At 39.0% G+C, this 19,143-nt stretch overlaps 1 protein-coding gene and 1 pseudogene across 1 annotated transcript; both read right to left on the bottom strand.

Moving 5' to 3' along the window:
* Window positions 1-2,369: 2,369 nt before the first annotated feature.
* On the bottom strand, window positions 2,370-3,321 carry LOC131876709 (dehydrogenase/reductase SDR family member FEY-like). The gene is made up of 2 exons (XM_059222170.1): window positions 3,313-3,321; window positions 2,370-3,162 (listed from the first exon to the last, which is right to left on the bottom strand). Exons 1-2 carry the CDS (start codon window positions 3,319-3,321, stop codon window positions 2,770-2,772), a joined length of 402 nt encoding a protein of 133 aa, XP_059078153.1. The 3' UTR covers window positions 2,370-2,769.
* LOC131049337 (dehydrogenase/reductase SDR family member FEY-like) lies at window positions 2,370-17,437 on the bottom strand (annotated as a pseudogene).
* Window positions 17,438-19,143: the final 1,706 nt, after the last annotated feature.

Genomic DNA, 19,143 nt, shown 5'->3' with positions numbered 1-19,143 from the left:
TTTATGCACATTCCATGAGATGATTTTCATATGGAGGATCCTCCATAGAGAGCCTCGATTGGTCATCTTCATCCATTAAAATTATAAGTGTATTGTCCAAAAGTGATCATTGGTTTTGGAATATATAATCGCCAATCAATCAAAGTGGTGTCTACTCCCATAATCTCCCTTTGTGAGCCATCATTGCTAAGTGACAAGCTTCAAGAACATTTGGATTGATTGATTGTGTGCAATAAAAGTCCCAACAAATTAACATAAGTTGCAACAATGTGTATTTTGGCTAGGACTCAATGCCTTGGCATGAGAGACTAGGCCACTTTTGTTCACATACTAATGGGTTTTGATCACTAGGTTTACTAAATAGATTTTGTGCAATGAAGTTTTTTTCTCTTCCACAATATTTCATCCCTCATCTTTAGCCTAAGGTGTTAGCATGTCAGTTGAAGGCTTGGAATATGTATGTGGCATAAGAGGACAATCCTTGATCTACTGATTAGAGGATTGACATATGAAGCGATTATGTAGGAGATTAATGTAGGTTATTATCTATGTAAGATGTAAGAAACCTACATGATTCTCCGTAGATTCTTTGGGATCAATGCTAAGGTCCATTGCAATTAAACTTGCATGTTGAATATGTTAGATAAAACCTTTATAGATCTTGACATATAAAGGGCCCAAGATTCTAGGAGACTCGGATGCTTTATATAGACTTGTTAGGGATTCTTGAAGGAAAACCAAAAGATGCCCTCGATAATATTTAATATTATGAACTTCAACAAGCTTAACACCATAGGGTTTGCAAGCGTACTAGAGTTGGGTGGTCAAAAGGGGTTTGTTCTCTAAAGAGATATAACCAACATTATGGTCAATAACCATTGATGCACATAATCTACATCCATTGAAAGATAAACATGCATCAGGGTACCAAATTTGTTATCTCATTACAGACTTTGAGAATGGACTTCCAAGCTATCTCAAATGCCAATTGTTGACAATAAGGCAAGAGCCATATTAAGCCCTAGTCCACAGCAAGATTTAAATACAAATAATGTGGAAGCCTCTAAATTATCCCGCACAAGCGATATGGAAAAATAGAGGCCAATCAAATCAAACCCCAACCTTCTCCCAAAAAATTCAAAACCATTATATGCTACTTCTCCATGCTCACTCAGACTCTAGAGATCAATATTTAGAATTGCACAATTTATAATTAAAAAAGAAAGAAAGCTTCTTTATCATAAATAGAAATTGAATGACAATCTATATTATAACAAGTGAACCAACACTACAACTTTGAACCAAAATAATCATTTTATTTGTCAATATTAAAGTCAAAAGACACTTTTTTGACAAAACATTGTCGTCTTGGGGAAAGACTGAAATCAATCCTTGCATTACCCTTAAATCTACAATACATCAATGGAGCAGTAGGTGATTGATTGATTCCAACTTCAAATCTAAATTTAATCAGCCTTCTTATGATTTTAAAGTTTTAACTTGAGGTTGTCATTGATTATGTTAAAATTTCATTAGATTTAGAGGTTGCAGGAATCCTACAAGATCTTATATGCTATTACTAAAAATATGTAATGTTAAGGTCATTTTGAATCTTATGTAAGTGTTCTCAAAGCTCCAATATTATCATTTAGTAAATAGATTATTTTCAACTCTTTACAAGATTTTAACCTAAGGATGTTCCTAGGATGCAACTTCCTTGTTCAATATTTACTGTTGACAAATAAATGTTCAATTTGTAAGTTCTAATGGCATTCTAAATTGATTATGAGCATAATACAAGCTCTAAATTCACCCAAATAAAATTTCAAATTGTAAATATGACAGCCATTGGATATAATGGGAGATGCCAGGATATCTAGTTCAGAAGAATCAATTATCCTAAATTAACTAATTGCACATTTAGTTGAAAATAGCTCTAAATTTATGCCAACTGAACCCTACTTTCTGTTATTGTTTATATTCAGGTTCGAGGAATGAGACTGGCCACAACTATGCACCCAATTAAATATGTTCAAAATTTACATGATCGGGTCAATATTTCAATTGGGGATCGCCAACCCAATCGAATTCTCTCTGCTCAATTAATCTCACATTTACCCAAATTGGGGATAATTAAGCCCCATCGTGTGCTAAGTAAATACAATTATATTCCTAGGGCTTAATTTACTTCAAATATGTTTGTGACTGAACCAACTACTTGATTGATTCGATTCAATACAATAATTTAGTGCAAATCAGTTACTAGGGCTCGATTAAACCTAGTTCCACACCAGAGTCGGTCAATTATTTTATCAGCTCAATCATATGCGCATATGGGCATTCATTTTTTAATATGCTTAACATGAAAATACAGTGAGAATCATTATAATTTATTTCTTTGCTGCGGAAAATACACTGGTACCATAGTGAATATCCAATTCAACATCAAGTATCTCCAATTAGAAATCTCCAATTATGCTTAGTAATTGGAAAACAATTCTGACAGAGTTGTGCCTTCCCATTTTAACAGTCAAATTTGAATACTTTCCTTTGAATATTATCATTCCCAATTTCCAAGGACCTTCCTTGGACAAATATGATAATGGCCTCATCCAATAAACATCTTTGAACAAAAGTACAGCTATGACCAATCTGATAACTGAATCATGAAAGTTAACTGGCACATGCTGACTATATTGACTAATTGAAGACAGTATTTTACACTTCGAGAACAAGATGAAGCCTACATTAAACATTAATCCTCTCATCTCACCAACAGTCCACTTCCGTTACGTTAGAATGCCCATTTTCACTTGGAACCTGCTCACATTCTATTAACTTTTCAACGATGTCTGAAGGAACACCAATGAGTTCCAAAGTCTTATCCCAAATCTTCAAAGCAGTATCCATATTGTGTGCTTCTGCTGAAGCATTTGCAGGACGGCACTCCCCTGAAAAATATGGACAAACTGGCCAATTATCAGCCCTTAAAGCACTGCAAAATTCTGGAACCTGAGGATCAGTTGCAGCAAACAGTGCACTTCTTGCACTTAAAAAAAAAATCCATAAAAACACAGCACATTTAACAAGCAGGAAATGTAATTTGATGAAACCAGAGAAAGGTAACCATTGATGAATAGAATTATGACCAGAGTGTTCTTCCTTTGTTTACAAGTATCTATTTATATTAAAATGTTGGTCATAAAAGTACATTATGCAGTTCACACTCTCCATTTGCCAGTTAGTTTTAGCCACAAATGCTTAGTGTCTTCCTCATCAACAGGAAGAGCTTTAAAAATGATTCTCCAATACATCCTCCATAATAAAGGCAGCTAACCTTCTTGAGCACTGAAAAGAAAATATGGAATCAGGTGATAGCCAGGGAATGAATTATTGATGGTAAATCTCGTGCCTGCAAAGCAGCAAATAGCACTTAGGAAAAACATACAGAGAAGTCGAACTTTTCTAATCCAAAAAGTGAGTATCATATTCCAGAAAATACTTACTACATTTGTCATAACTACTCCCGGAAAAACACACATTACATTAACACCAGCTTCAGAAGGTAGCTTTCTCTGTAGCACACTGCTAAACATAATCTGAAATGATAGCATCACAACGTATTTTAAATTAAGCTGTAGCTAAGAATGGAGTTTAAAAGATACACCTTAATATTGCAAATGAATAATAGTAGCAATTTTAAACTCCCACTGCCCTTGCAAATTAATGCATACATAAGAATGACATCTGTAAATCTTCAATGCATCAATTTCTTACCTCTGCAAGTTTGCTTCCTGAATAACCAGCAGCACTGCTGTATTTCCTCTTACCAGATGTAATATTCAAGTCCTCAGGGTCCACAAATCCTAATTGATGCATCTATCACAAGGGGTGAAAAGCATGTCAATGGCCATGAAGGTGCAATTCCCTTTGCAAAAACCAGCATTCAACGGCTGCCTGAAAGCTCCTAAATCAAAGAACCATAAACAACCGAAATGAATTTACTCCCACAGGTTTTGAAACACCTGGGAGAAGCAATAAAAATTGACTATAAAATATATTTTTTTCAACACATGAATGCAAGAAATCTGATTCTAAAATTCTTATCTGTTTTCCCACAACTTGCCTATTTAATATTCATGGTATTGAGACTCAGTAAAATTAAGGGGCTTGGAGACCTTAAACGCCTATTGCCTCTGTAAGGACAGTCCACTTAAGGAAAAACTGCCCATGGTTTAAAAACCAGTGAATATGTCAAGCAAAATAAATATCTCATGGAAAATAAAAAACTGGATACTGAAATGTCTAGCAATAATTTGGAGTTAAAATTACCTTCAGATGACTACAAATCTAATGTTCCCCAAGACATTCTGGATTAAGATGAGTATATACTATATTGTTATCCCTGCAGAAAATACGAAGTTGTTAAATAGTAAATCCTCAGCTGTTAGAACACACTCAGAACCCTTGAGTAATATCGTGGTTAATGGTGACATCTTGGGAGAAAATAATATTGTGGACAAAATAAAAAGGCGTTTTGATGGTGTATCAGGCCCTCAACCCTTGTCAAACTCTTGTCAGGATTCCATGCTTTCCTAATTACCTCAAAATAAGGGAACCCCTAGAACTGAGAATAAAAAAGAGGTCAAAAGAGGAGAAAACGTCTTTAGTTAATAGACAGAAGGTTGATGTTCATCAAAACAGCCCAAGTCCTATGCAAAGTGAAAATCTCATTTTGGATGCTAAAAGTGGGATTGGCATTCAGCCAGGGGTGAGTTTGAAGGCACCTGCTTCCTACTTTGTTAAGTTATATATATATATATATATGCCTTAACAATTGCTATAGTGTTTTGAAACTTGTACAGAGAAGAGTGACCCTCTTCTCCTAGTCTCACTTTTAATGAAGATTGTCAGTTGGAATGTGAGAGGCTCGGAGGCAAATGATATGAGATTTGCGGTTAGAAACTTCTACAAGTCCATGCGGGGGATATATTTCTTATTGCTTCAAGAGGTTAAATGTGTGAGTTTTGGTTTAAAATGTGTTTGTAAAATATATTTGACCTGATGATGGCTCTGAGGAACCATGGCTGGGCCTCCCGCGGAATTGTACCTCTGAGAAACCATGGCTGGGCCTCCCACGGAATAGCATCTCTGAGAAACCATGGCTGGGCCTCTCGTGGACTCATCTCCCTTCACCAGCAGCAAAGAACGCAAAGAACGGGACATCGAAATTGATTGTGGTCTCAGACTCCGGTTTATCACTGTCGTAGATATCTTCGGCAAAATGCCACTGAGGAGTTCCAAAACCTAGACTCCTAGACGAAAAAGGTTGCGACAGGATCAAACTGCATTCCTATTGCAACCCATATGAAGAGGTTTACTTCTTCCAAACAATCTCTGCACTCCAAGCAGTAGCCTAGGCGACAAAGACAACAAAACTACCCTCCTCCAACAACAGGGTGGCCTATCAAGGATTGGAGCACTTTAGATCCGCCAAACAGAGGTTTGCGAGCCAAGGATTCAAGAAAGGCCCTCCCCTCAGGGCCCAACTACCAGGGGATTGTGAGCAAGGATCAGAAATGGTCCAGGAAATCAATGGGAAGCAAACTCTTTGAGCTTCCTTCGAAATCTCTAAACCCTTCGCTCGTCCGCTTTAAGGAGAATGCTTTCTTTGCGAAATGGTGTGGCATTGGTGGGACAAGCAAAGACATCGTGGATTGGTGGAAAGCATCTTTTCCAAAACTTATAGCAGTTAGACAAATGTAGGATGATTTCTTGTTCATAGAATGTGTGGATGCGGCACTAAAGAAAGCAATCACAAAGGGTAGTCCCTTGTTTTACCAAGGCTCCACATTCCATTTCCTGGACTGGAAACTAGGGTTCGACCCAACACAGCATAGATTCGAGAAAACTCCTATCTGGTTATCCCTAGTAGGCCTTCCATCTGAGTTCTGGTGTCCGGAATCACTCTTGAAGATAGGGGATGCCCTTGGATTTCTGGTAGGGATTGAAGCAGACTTCTTTGAAGGTTAGAATGGGGATATAGCAAATATTTATGTCGAGATTAACTTGTCCAAAGGCTTCTATAGTGAGCTTGAAATCATTTCAGAGCTAGGCAGATGAAAGCAAAAAGTGACAAGACTGGGTAAAGTAGTTCCTGGCAAATGCTTTTTGAGAAACCAAATAGTCAATAATAGCTCTTTAGCAGCGTCTATTGGAGCCATCAATATCCCTCTTCAGCTCCCAGATCAAACCGTGTGCACAACTCCTCAAAAAAGAACCTTGGAGCGGGATACTGCCCTGGACCCAGAGGTCGAGATACCGGCTCAAGCTATCCCAATGCCCTTTAGCCAACCTCTCGGTAACGTCTCTTCTCCTCCCTTGGCTTCTACTGTGGCTCCAGATCCCCCTGCCCTTCTTTCCCCCTCCTCTTGTCCGCGTCTGAGAATCAAGCCTGCAGGCCTAGCTTCCCCGCCCCCTGGCAAAGCTCCTCTGGCTTCCCATCCCTCCCTGGGCCCTTGCCCTCATATCATTTTATCCCCGATTGCCAAGCCTCATTCCCAAAAGGCTGTTAGAAGTCTGTTTGGGCAAAAAAAAACCCCAACTTTGAGCAGAGGAGCTTTTAACATCTTCTCCCAACTTCCATCTAAAGCCTCCAAAAGGAAAAGTAGCTTTAGGCCCAAGAATCTCAGGGGTTCATCTCGCATAGCTAAACCCATAAACTGGAAAAATATTCACCTTGCGAAAATATTGCAAGAGGAGGAGGTTATTGAAGAGGATCTTAAAGTAGACATTGAAGAAAATGAAGAGACTTCCCTTCCAGAGGGAGAGATTTCACCCTTCTCAGACTGCATCCTTCACAAGCCCCTTCTCAACCTATCTTCAGAAATTCCTTTCCCTTCTCTGCTATCCCCGCCATTTGAATCAAGCATACTAGATTTGCCTTTGGATCAGGATGCTCAAAACCCTCTGCAGAACGTCATAATAGGCGAGGAGGATCAGGATGCAATATTGGACACTCCCTTGGCAGTGCTCTATTCACAGATTAAGGAGAAAAGAAAGCTAGGGCTTCATCAGAATCAGGAGGGTCTGGAGAAGCCACATTTTGGCTCATCCCCACCCAAGAAGGGTAGAAAGTCACTCATAGAGGTTAGATCCCAAGAAGGAATGGCGGAAAATCAATCCAAACTATTGGATCTTTGGAAAGTAGGGAAGGGAAATCCCCTTCCTGAACAACAATGAAAATTTTATCTTGGAATGTTAGGGGACTCAACGCCCCTAACAAACAGAGGGTGATCAAAAGACAGATTCTTTTGGTCAGTGCAGATTTAATCCTACTACAAGAAACTAAACTGGAGGAGCAACTAGCAGTTGCCTTTGGAAATGGGATAAGTTCCTCGTTTCAAGCTTCTTTGGAAACTACAGTAGCATTAGAAGGTGCCTTGGGAGGACTAATGATAATTTGGAAGTCCTCTCAAATCAAAGCTCAAAGTATCACATCTAGTAAGTACTGGATGCTTGTTAAAATCACTCACTTGCAGTTGAATATCTCTTTCTTCATAATCAATGTATATGGCCCAGTGGCCCCTTCCAAAAAGAGAGAGACATGGTCTTCCCTAGATGGAGTACTGTCCACATTATCTGAGGAACAAGTCTTTATTGGGGGTGATTTTAACGCTATCAGGAAGGCATTGGATAAGAGGGGGGGCATCAATCATTTAGGGAGTGCTCAACAGGATTTTAATAGTTGGATTGAGAGGAATGGTCTCTTGGAAATAGATTCAGGAGACACCTTCACATGGACCAACAAAAGAAAAGGCTTTAGCAATATAGCAGAAAAAATAGACAGATTTTTCTGGCAAGGGGATCTTACTCTTCTTCCGTTCACCCCACACTAGAATGTTCTCTCTTGCCCAGGCTCAGACCACTATCCCATTCTGCTCTCTTTACAAGGCAATCAGGGATCATTCAGGACACCATTTAGGTTTGAAAATATGTGGATGAAAGAGCCAAATTTTCTTACAATGATAGAAAAATGGTGGAAGGAAGAATCCTTTGAGGGCTCAAAACTCTTCTGTTTCATCGCAAAGCTAAAACTAGTCAAACAGAAATTGCTTCAATGGAATTCCCAACACTTCAAAAACATTTTCTTATCAAAAAGGCTCATAGAAGAGCAATTAACAGTCCTAAATGACAGGATTATTAAGGCAAGCATGGATCAAGAATCTTTTCAGTAGGAAAGATCCCTTCTACTGGAGTACGAGGATATCCTCTCTAAAGAAGAAATCTTTTGGAAGCAAAAATCAAGGGAGAATTGGCTCAGAATGGGGGACAAAAACACTAAGTTTTTTCATAATGTAACAAAAATCAGAAGAAGCAAGAATTGGATATCTAAACTGCAAATCAGAAACAATCAAACATCAGAGGACCCGGAGGTTATCAAAGAAGAGATCATCTCCTACTACTCCAATCTCCTGAATAACACTGAAGGATCTCATCTTCTGGATCAAAACCAGCTGTTGTCTGGGATCCCCGGGATTATATCAGAGGAACAGAATCAGATTCTAAATGGGAAAATAAAAATGGAAGAAGTTCTCCAAGCTCTAAACCAGCTTCCCTCTGGTAAGGCACCAGGGTCAGATGGCTTCCCTGCAGATTTCTATAAAAAATGCTGGCATATCTTAGGTCAGGAACTCTTAGAAGCCTTAGAGTGCTCAAGAAGGTTAGGGAAAATACTCAAAGAGGTAAATAATACTTTTATAGCCCTCATCCCAAAGAAGGAGAAGGCAGAAAACCTTGGAGATTTTAGGCCTATTTCTCTATCTATTTCTCTATGCAACACAGTCTACAAAATTCTCTCAAAAGTCATGACTAATAGAATGAAGCCTCTTGTGAACAACATCATTTTAGAAGAACAGACAGGGTTTGTACCAGGCCGATCAATTATTGATGGAGTGATTGTAGCACAAGAAGCAATCCATACCCTCCAAAGCACAAATAGGCCAGGTATGATAATAAAGCTAGACATCACAAAAGCCTATGATAGTGTAGACTGGCGTTTCCTTTGTAAAATCATGCAAGCCTTTGGCTTTGATAAGCAATGGACAAATTGGGTATTTGAGTGCATATCAATGCCCAAATTTTCAATACTGGTTAATGGAAAGCCAGCGGGTTTTTTCTCGTCCTCAAGGGGGATTAGGCAAGGAGACCCCCTCTCACCCTTTTTGTATATAATAATGGGGGAGGCTTTGGGAAGGGCCATCAAAGCTAGTCATGTCAATCAAAAGTTAGAAGGGGTCAAAATAACCAAAGATTTTATAGCTACTCATCAACAGTTTGCGGATGACAATCTCATATTGGGGACAACAAACATTAAGGAAGCCAATCACCTTAATTAGATTCTAGAGATGTATGGTAGGGCCTCAGGCCAATTTAGAAATAAGGACAAAACTAAAGTTTTCTTCTTCACAATGCCAATCTCACTTTAGACCAGAATTCTTAGAATTTAAAATTGCAAATAAGGAAGCCTTCCATGCACTTATCTGGGCATTCCAATAGACAGAGGTCTAAGGAACTCTAAACTTTGGGACCCACTAAAAATCAAAGTTGAAAAAACTGCAAATACCTGGAAGGGCAAATGGTTGTCTTGGGCGGGAAGACTAGTCATGATTCAAGCAGTGATTTCGGCTTTGCCAACATACCTTCTATCTATTTTATCCCTAACATCTAGTGCCAATACCTTCATTATCAAGAAGATGAGAGACTTCTTTTGGCAAAACATTGAAGAGAAGCATAAGATCGCCCTAATAGCCTGGGACAAAATCATTAAGCCCAGACCAATGGGTGGTTTAGGCATCAAGGATTTTAAATTACAAAATATAGCATTGGGGGCTAAATTAGTATGGAAATTTATCAAAAACCCAAATGCCTCTTTAGTCAGAATGCTAGCAACAAAGTATCTCCCAGATCAGAATCACCTTAATATCCTCAGGACAGGAACTTTCCCTAAAGGATCAAGAATATGGAACTTCATCATCTCTTGCAGAAGTCTGATCTCAAACTCGGTCTCTTGGGATATTCATGAGGGCTCAACAAGCCTATTCTAGGAAGACTCCTGGGGTGGTTATCCACCTTTGGTAAATATAATTCATATCCCTGCTACAGAAAACTGGTTTAAACAGAATTGGGGAGTCAAAGTTAGAGATTATCTGGAAATGGCCGACATATCGAACCCACAAAGCTGGAAGTGGAAATCAATGGAGGGCTTGCCGATTCCAAGGGAGGATCTGGATGAGCTCTTAAGGCACCTAGATGCGAGAAATATAAGCCCCAGAATAGGGGAAGATTCTCTCATTTGGGAGCCTTCCAAAATGGGACAGTATAACTAGAAGGATGGATATAGAATTCTGGCCAGCCCTGCAAAGCATAACAACCACAATATCCCTCTGAAGATGTTTTGGAGCTCCAAAGTCATACTGAAAGCGGGCATCTTCGCATGGTTGGCAATCCAAAATAAAATTCCAACTGCAGATAAGTTCACAAGAATGGGTTATGAAGGACCTTCAAGATGTATACTTTGCAAAGCCCAATCAGAGTCAGTGGATCATCTCCTCTTGAATTGCCCATTTGCCTTCAAATGTTGGAGATGGCTCTGTGCAAAACTGGAGCTGATCCTAGCCTTGCCGAATAAAATTAAGTCTCTATTCCAAAGTTGGCCTCTGCATACAAAGGAGAGCTCGCTGAGCCAAATTATGGAAATTGCTCCATCATGCTTAATTTGGGAAATATGGAAAGAAAGGAATCGTAGGCTATTTGAAGGTATAGCTAGAAAACATGAATCAATACTAAATTCAATAGAATCGGCAATAGTGGATTCAATCAATAGCAGAACAGCCTTCTCTCTGGATCAGCCTAAAGTTTTCTCTTCATGGGATAAGAAAATCAGTCAAAAATGGCAAGGAATCATTATTCCCCCACTCTCTCGCCATAAAACTAATAAAAGGAAAGATGCAACATGGTCTCCCCCAAAGCCAGATTGGGTGAAACTAAATTTTGATGGGGCTTCCAAAGGCAATCCTGGTCCCTCCGGAATAGGCTATGTTATCAGAGACCAAACAGGAGCAATTATCGGGAAAATGGCAAAACCAATCCCTCCAAACACCAAAAACATAACAGAGTTTACTGCTCTATTACTAGGCTTGAAAGATTGCATTAACCATGACCTCAAAAATGTCTCAGTGGAAGGAGACTCGGAGATAGCAATCAACGCTATAAGGAAGAAGTCAATTCCCAATTGGAGGCTTCAAGCTCTATTGGAAAGAATACTAGAAAACTTGAACAGTCTTGAACAGTTCGAGGCAAAACATATTTACAGAGAAGCAAATGAAGAGGTGGATGCCTTATCAAAAGTAGCAGCTCTAGGCACTTTTGTTCACTGGTGGTCTCAGGGTTTTTAGCCTATTGAAAAACAAGACTTGATCAGATAAGGTTCGGGATGCTGCTTGACAGTAGATTGGAGGACTGCAAAAATCAAATTTAAATACTCCTTACCCGCCCTTCTTTTGGTGGTTGTCTTCAATGGCTATTTTCTTTTTCAAATAAACCATTTAGTTAAACTTGGGGCGTAAGGTGGGTCTGGCTTAGCTTAGTCGACAAACCATCTTCATAAAAATGGGACCCACGAAGATCCAGCTGGCGAGCGCCTCCGTTTAGTCTTTCTCATGAGCTGGTTGCAGGCTATCTTTCTCTCTGCACTCGAGTAGATTTGGCTTCACTTGAGCATTTAATCCCCGCCACCTTCGCGTGAGCCTTAATTGCCCTCTAGAACCCATTATTGCTCGTCAAGTTGTGCGCCCGCTTTCCTGCAGAAGCTTCCTCTTCTCGCTTCCTTGCTTTCTTCTGGCTTCCTCAGGTTTCATCTCTGGTTTCAATTTTTGCCTGCCCTTGGTCTCGGCAATCATGTCTTCAGAGCCCTTGTTCGGTTTCATTTTGAGCGTCTACCCTAGGCCTGTCTCTTGTTTTGGAGCAGACACTCCTATCTCATTAAGAGCATCTACTCGCCAGGTTTCTTTCAGGAAGATAACAGATTTGAGACTCAAACGCCTCCTCATCTATGCGGACCCTCCAGTTCTTCTAGCTGTCAAATTGATTCTGGGTAGTGCTCATTTGAGCAGAGATGAATACCCGAGAGACAATACTAGCATTTCCTCCAGATTTGTGGCGTCTCTGCTGGATCAAAAGCTACCTAAGCAAATGGTCTAGAATCTCACCAGGCAACTCTTCCCAGTAGAAATTCTCCAAGAGCTCCAAGAAGTATTGAATTAGGCCCTTCATGACTCTGGTGCGCCCAGACCAAGTGACCGAATCCTCTTTAATGCCCACGGAGAACTTATCAACTATTACCCATTCCTCTTGGACCTGAAGGGTAAAGAGTTGGATAGGCACAGAGCGTTCGCTAGTGCAAGGCTGAGCTACCTCAAATGGAGATTTCTAGGAGAAGACCTAGAGGCTCAAGGGAAAGAGGAGATTCTGTTCCAATTTGCAAGGTTGAACGAAATCTTGCCTTTGAATGCTGCAGAAGCAGAGCCAAATCGAGAGCAGAACTGCAGAGGTGGCTCGAGTAGAGGTCGAAGGAGCTTGGGTCGTGGTAGGGGCTCTTCAGCAGGCAAAGGCCGAGGTCGTCCTAGGAAGCAGTTGCAACAACCCGACATTCCCTCTTCAAGCTAGGCTTTCTGTGGATTCCTCATTTTGATTATTGGATACTAAATTATATATGTATATTTCTCTTAGGTTTAATTTTAAGCTCAAAAACTCTGTTCTAGGTAGGTGGAAATCTGCCTCTATCGTTAATAGTCTGTTTGCTTTCCTAGACTATGAAACCCTCTGATGGTTTAGAAAAACGGCTAAAACATAAGTTTAAAGTTTTTCAGTTTTTGGTGAAATCTCTGTGCTCTCAAAGAGCAGGGATTTTTGAATGTCTGAGAATTTTGTGACAAACATATGTATTTACACTTATTAATACAAATTTGGCTCTGGCTTTACCGATAAAAAAATATATATTTGACCTAGGGCCAGATTCTTTTTCACTAATCACTATAAAGGGAGGGAAGGATCAACCATTTTTGTGCATGCAAGAAGGGCCAACTTAGTTCAGGACTTTGGATGCTTTCCCCATAATAGAGTTACATGGATTCTTTTATCTGTTGATGGGATAATTTTTCGAATATGTTCAGTGCATGTTGCAAATGATTTTAAGGAAAGAATTGACACATGGAACTGACTTTCTTGCCATCTTTCATACTGCCCCTAGATCATTGGTGGAGATAGCGATATGATAAATAATGAGGACAAATTGGGTCAGTGTGAGTTTATTGAAGGGTATTGAGTTATTTATTTGTTCCAAATTTAGGAGAAAGAGAAATATACAAGATCCCCCTGTTTGGATGCAAGTCTGATAGCAAGGGAGTTTAGTAAACTTGGAGTAATTTTCAAAGGGGGTCAAAAAGACTATCCTCCAGGTTACACAGGTTCTATGTCAATAAAATTTTATTTGGTATCTCTTTTGCAGATAACAATAATGTGGTTCAGGTCCTCCCTTATTCCTTTTTTGATAATCACCCCCATTGAAATGGAGTTTTTTCAATCCACTGCTCCTAGGCTTAAGCAAGACTTTATAGTTTCATTCAAAATAAATGTTTCACACCTGCAGGATCCGGCGTATGTTAAGAGTATTAGGCTTTAGAAATATATGGAGCCTCTCTGCATCCTTTGGGGGTTCATGCTCTAAAATTGATAATTGGGATAGAATTGTAGAGGCTGCACAATTTTTTAAAAACCGTATGGGAGAAATAAGGCTAAAGTGATAGCTCAGAATAATAGGTGCATTCAAATGAATCTAACCCATATTGAGAAGCAGCTTAAAAGCTTTCCAAATGATGTACGATTTCAAAAAAGGGTTATGGGTGCAAAGCATCAATTAAGAGATAACTTGAACTATAAAGGTAGGGGAGCCAAACTTAGATCTAGGCTAACTTGGTTAAAAATTGGTGATCAAGGACCAAATTATTTTTTCAAGCTCCTGAAACAAATGTGAAGGGAAAGATAGATTTGTTTCAGGGAAAGATAGAGACCATTAAGGTGGATGGGAAGCTGGTAAAAGATGAGCCACAAATCAGGTCAGCATTTCAGGATTTTAATTGTAAGCTTTTCCCATCAGAGAAACATGGGAGTGACTGTTTGCATGCTAGAAGTGTTGTTTCAAGGATTGATCCTTACAGATTGGTCAGGGGCAGGGCCAACAGCCTTGACAAAAACATCTGCACTTGAGGGGATAAATGCAGTTATCCAATCCTTGAAGAATGAAAAAACTCCAGGCAATGATGGTCTCCCAGCTTAATTCTATAAAAAGAATATCAATTGAATCAGCCATATTCTTTTAAAAGTTTATAGTGAGGCTACTTCTGTTGGCTCTCTGAGATCAAACATTAATTGAGGGTTCATCAAACTGCTGCCTAAGGATGGTGATATAACTCAGATTTAAAAAACTAGAGACCAATAACTCTATTTAATGTTTTGTATAAGATCTTGTTAAAGTTCTTGCCTTAAGACTGAAGAAAATATTGTCCTTCCCTCTCAAACTGGTTTTGTGAAGGGAAAGTTTATTTAGAAAATCTGACTTCACATTGGCGGGGCATTTGGTGAGGCATGCATTGGGTGAGTGAATCTAAGCGAGACATTGGTGAATGGCTCTCACTGATTTTGATAATGCATATGACAGAATTGAATGAGGTTTTGTAATGATGATGATGAGGGCTCTTGGGATTGGTGAAAAATTAGGCAGGCATATTCAAGTTTCATTTGTTGATTCTACTGCACAAGTAGCATAAATGGTGCACTTTATAATCCCTTTATGTTGCAGAGCTTCATCTGAGAGGCTGTCCACTTGCACATGCCTTGTTTGTTACTTCAGCTGTGGATATTCATTGTATTTTGAGGGAGAGCTCGTTCGGACATCATGTTAAGGGACTTTAACTTCCAAATAAGAACATACTTATTGAGCTGCAATTTGCAAATGATACTTCACATTTCCCAGTCATTGAAGAGGAGAACTTTGGTAAATTAGATAATAGTCTTGATTTGTATTGCTGGGCTTCATCTGTACTTAGGTATCCCCTTTGCATTGAACCCTTCTTTAAAAAAATGTAGAGTTGAAAATTACATAAAATTCTGAAATAAAAAAATCAAAGTGGCAATGTCAGTTTCTTTCCCTTGCACAAAGATTTCAAGCATTCCAAAATGTCTTCTGTTCATCTTATATTATGTACTCTTCATCATGTTGGTTGGTTTGTCCAGCCGAAATCGATCAACTTGAAAAGTTAATAAGGTGTTTCACTTGGTCTGATGGAAAAGGTTCTTAAAGAAGATATGCAGTCTCATGGGATGTATGCAATAAACCAAAGGAAATTGGTGGAATGCGTTTGAAAAATATTTTCCTGCATGGAGTTTCACTGACGGTTAAGCAAATCATCAAATGCTTATCAGGTAATGAACCACGGAATACCTTGCCAAGGAAGAATATTTGTGCTGGTTCTCCTAGAAAAAAATTAGAATGTCAAGAGACACCCCTGATGGGTCCATATGGAAAGCCTGGGATTTTGTAAAGGATAATGAGGGCCAGTCTGAAATTAAGAAAGTTGCTTTCGAAGGAAGGTCTATTTGGTCGAATTTATGGTATGGTATAAGGATAAAACATTGACCTTGGTCGTTGGGTGTTGTGCCAAGGAGTGGGCTGAAAGACGTAAAAAAAATTTAAAATATTGTGCATGAGGACACTATTCCTTGGGAACAACTGAGAATTACCTATAATTTGCCTGACACTTATAGGAGGACTTTTACCATGGTACATGATGCCTTGGGAAAACAGTCATGTGCTTTGAAATGCTTTTATGAGCTTGATAAATGGAAGCAAATTCATTGGTTGGGTGGCTGCAAATTTTTGGAACCCACAACAAGCTATATCTATATTCTATGCTATTATTTCATACACAGAAGAGCCAATTGAGAAACTTAATACCATATTGGAGAGATCTGATAATGCTGGAATTTGGACTAAGAGATTTGAGGTTGTCTGGTCTGCAAGTATTGAGCCAGATCAGCTTTTTCAGATAGTTAGTCCTTTGTCAAAAGTTGTCCATCTTTCCTAATATGAATAAGTCTCAACACTGTGGCTTGGTGTAGTCTGTTATTCATGTTTCCTTTTTACATCCCTATGCCAAATGTGTTTGGAGTTGCTTCCTTCCTATGTGAGTCAATCTGCCAAAAAAAATCAAATTGATTAGTTTGACACCCTGTTCCTACAGAAAGCAAGGAATAAGCAATTTTTTGAAAACGTCAAAAGGAATCACACAGACTTCTCAAGAGAAGTCACAGTTCATTTGCTTGACTTGCAGGTCACAACACAAATTAACAAGAGTCAAGAAAAGGTCAAAAATATTATGCAGCAGGGTTTTGACAAGGAATCAAGAATGATTTTGAAGACAGGGTGTCCCTGAAGAGTCGAAGACATTAACTACAACTGTGATGGATGGCCCATTACAGTCGATGCTGTCCAGAATATGTTCTTTTTTCTGAACTGGTTAAAGAAGAGAATGCAGATGTCAGCATCCCAGGTAATGCTAATCAAGGATCAGGAAAACTGGTTAGTATAGCTTCAGGTTGCACATCAAGTGCTGTTGCTAGTTTGCCAGGTCCAGCTGAAGGTGTTTTATGAGGTGGTAAATCCAAGGTACATAATTATGATCATAATGATGACGTTGTATGGAGGATCCAGGAGATGAATGATGTGCCAACCAGTTTCACTCTTATTCACATCATAAAAACTGGTAATTCTTCTTTGAGCAGCAATTCTGAAGTCAACTTACATTATTAGTGTGTCTAACTGATGCTGTTTATCATGACCTTATTAGCTCTGATATGATATATGCTATCTGACTTGGAAGATGGAATTTTTTTTAAGTATGGTGTAACTGCTGCTGTGTGAAGGGCTCGTAATTCCCCCATTTTAGCTGTATAGGGATGCTCTGTTTTGCTGTCCACGAGGCTTCTGGATTTTTGTATGTTTTGTGAATATTTGCTGTTCTGGGATTTGACACTTCGATAATGTCTTGACCCATATTTGTAACCTTTCACCAATATAAAATGAAAAAACCATAGGCATGTTGTGTTTCGTATTTTCAGTGCAGCATACATTACATAGGTGATGAGAAACTTACGTTGGAGTTGACATTCACTACTCGTGAAGGAGAACCTCTGATTAGAGAGGGTAGCAACAAAAGGTAAGTAGTGCTGGTGACAGATGATTCACTTGCAGATGTTCTTCAAAGCCATCTTTAGAAAATTTCTGAGGTGCTGGTGAATAGATCAAAAGGTCAGACTTTTCTCATTCATTTGTAAAAGTAAAACATCTTCCACGAGCATAAAAGTAGATAGGAAAACTTTCTAAAAAGTAAACATAATCATTCAGGAGGGAAAAAAAGTAACTTAGTTGGCATTTATACAAGCGTAATAACACTAGGATAATCTGTAACAACTAGTACAAATATTTAAAAAATATAATAAAAAAGGGATATGTAGTAGCACTTCTAACTGCTATAATTCTTCATACATGTGCCAATATGGTTATGTTGCTTATCCAATGAAAAAGTTACCGGTAATCAACAAACAAATCAACTGAAAATTGAATTTATCTAGAGCTGCATGCTGATTTCTACAACCCCATGATCAAATCCAATGTGTCCATGAAATGCATCACTACACTTCCAAAAATCAGATAATCTATAGCTCTACACTGAAAAGAACTCCATGCAAAGGTGAGTGTATTACAAGCTATGCATACTGAAAATATGTTCTGTGCCACCATAAACAGAAAGTACTCAACTGAAAATTAAATTTATCTAGAGCTGCATGCTGATTTCTACAACCCCATGATCAAATCCAATGTGTCCATGACTCAATGCATCACTACACTTCCAAAAATCAGATAATCTATAGCTCTACACTGAAAAGAACTCCATGCAAAGGTAAGTGTATTACAAGCTATGCATACTGAAAATATGTTCTGTGCCACCATAAACAGAAAGTACTCGTTTTATTACCATGGTAGAAGCTCCAATTAGCATATCAACTCAATATGCAGTGATAGGAATGGTGAAGGACTGCAAAGACATAACAATCGCATCCACATAAGAAAACCAAATACGCCCTATAGCAGAACCTCACATGGTAAAAAGATAGCAGCAGATTAAAGTTATGCTTTATTTTTGTACCACAATGGCCTTAACAATGTGTGCACTGTACTGTTATTGTTCTATCATGGACCCTGTAACACAGCATTTTTCTTCTTGAAAAAATGTTTTTCCTATACCTACCTGAAAGTGGCCAAAAGAACCTCCAAACTTTTGAAATTAACATATTTATCAGCAATAGATTGTTTATGTTGATGTATGTAGCTAGGTTGGAGCCCTTCTAGGGCTGACCTAGCTCACCTAGCGTGCATGTGGCCCTATCAGCCTTAGAAGACATTAATAGTCGGGCCCTAATTGGGCGTCATATGTAACTTGTGGCATATGTAACTTGTGATTAAGTTAAATGTAACTTGCAACTAAGGAAGACTCATATGTAACTTCTAATATATAGGTCTGACCCTATCCTTGGCGCCAAAAGTATATGGCCGACTTGAGATCTATTAGGAGGTATTGATTCATATATATGCAAGGTCATGATTGCATCAATAGACATGAACTCAACAACATGAAGGACATGTAGTGTGCTCGGGGGTGACGATAAGAGCTTATCGTCTATGGTTGGGAAGGCAACAAATCTGATGTTTGCCTGCGGTTAACGAGCACTACCATAAAATCAACATGGTATCAGAACCAAGTTCCTTCTATAGAGCCTAACCGCTTGAAGGTAGATCCTATGCTTTTGTGAGGGATCTGAAAAATGGAGTTTCATAGTTTGGATTATGTGTATGTCTAGCATGCTTTTTGTGGTTATTGGGGCGGTGTGAGCCCTGGGAGTACAAAATTGTTGTGACCATTTCACACATCGCCCCATTGCAAATGGGGACCCCTGCTTTTTGCTTTC

The sequence above is a fragment of the Cryptomeria japonica genome, chromosome 6 (assembly GCF_030272615.1).
Source record: "Cryptomeria japonica chromosome 6, Sugi_1.0, whole genome shotgun sequence".
Classification (NCBI taxonomy): Eukaryota; Viridiplantae; Streptophyta; class Pinopsida; order Cupressales; family Cupressaceae; genus Cryptomeria; species Cryptomeria japonica.
This window is presented reverse-complemented; position numbering and strand designations above follow the sequence as displayed.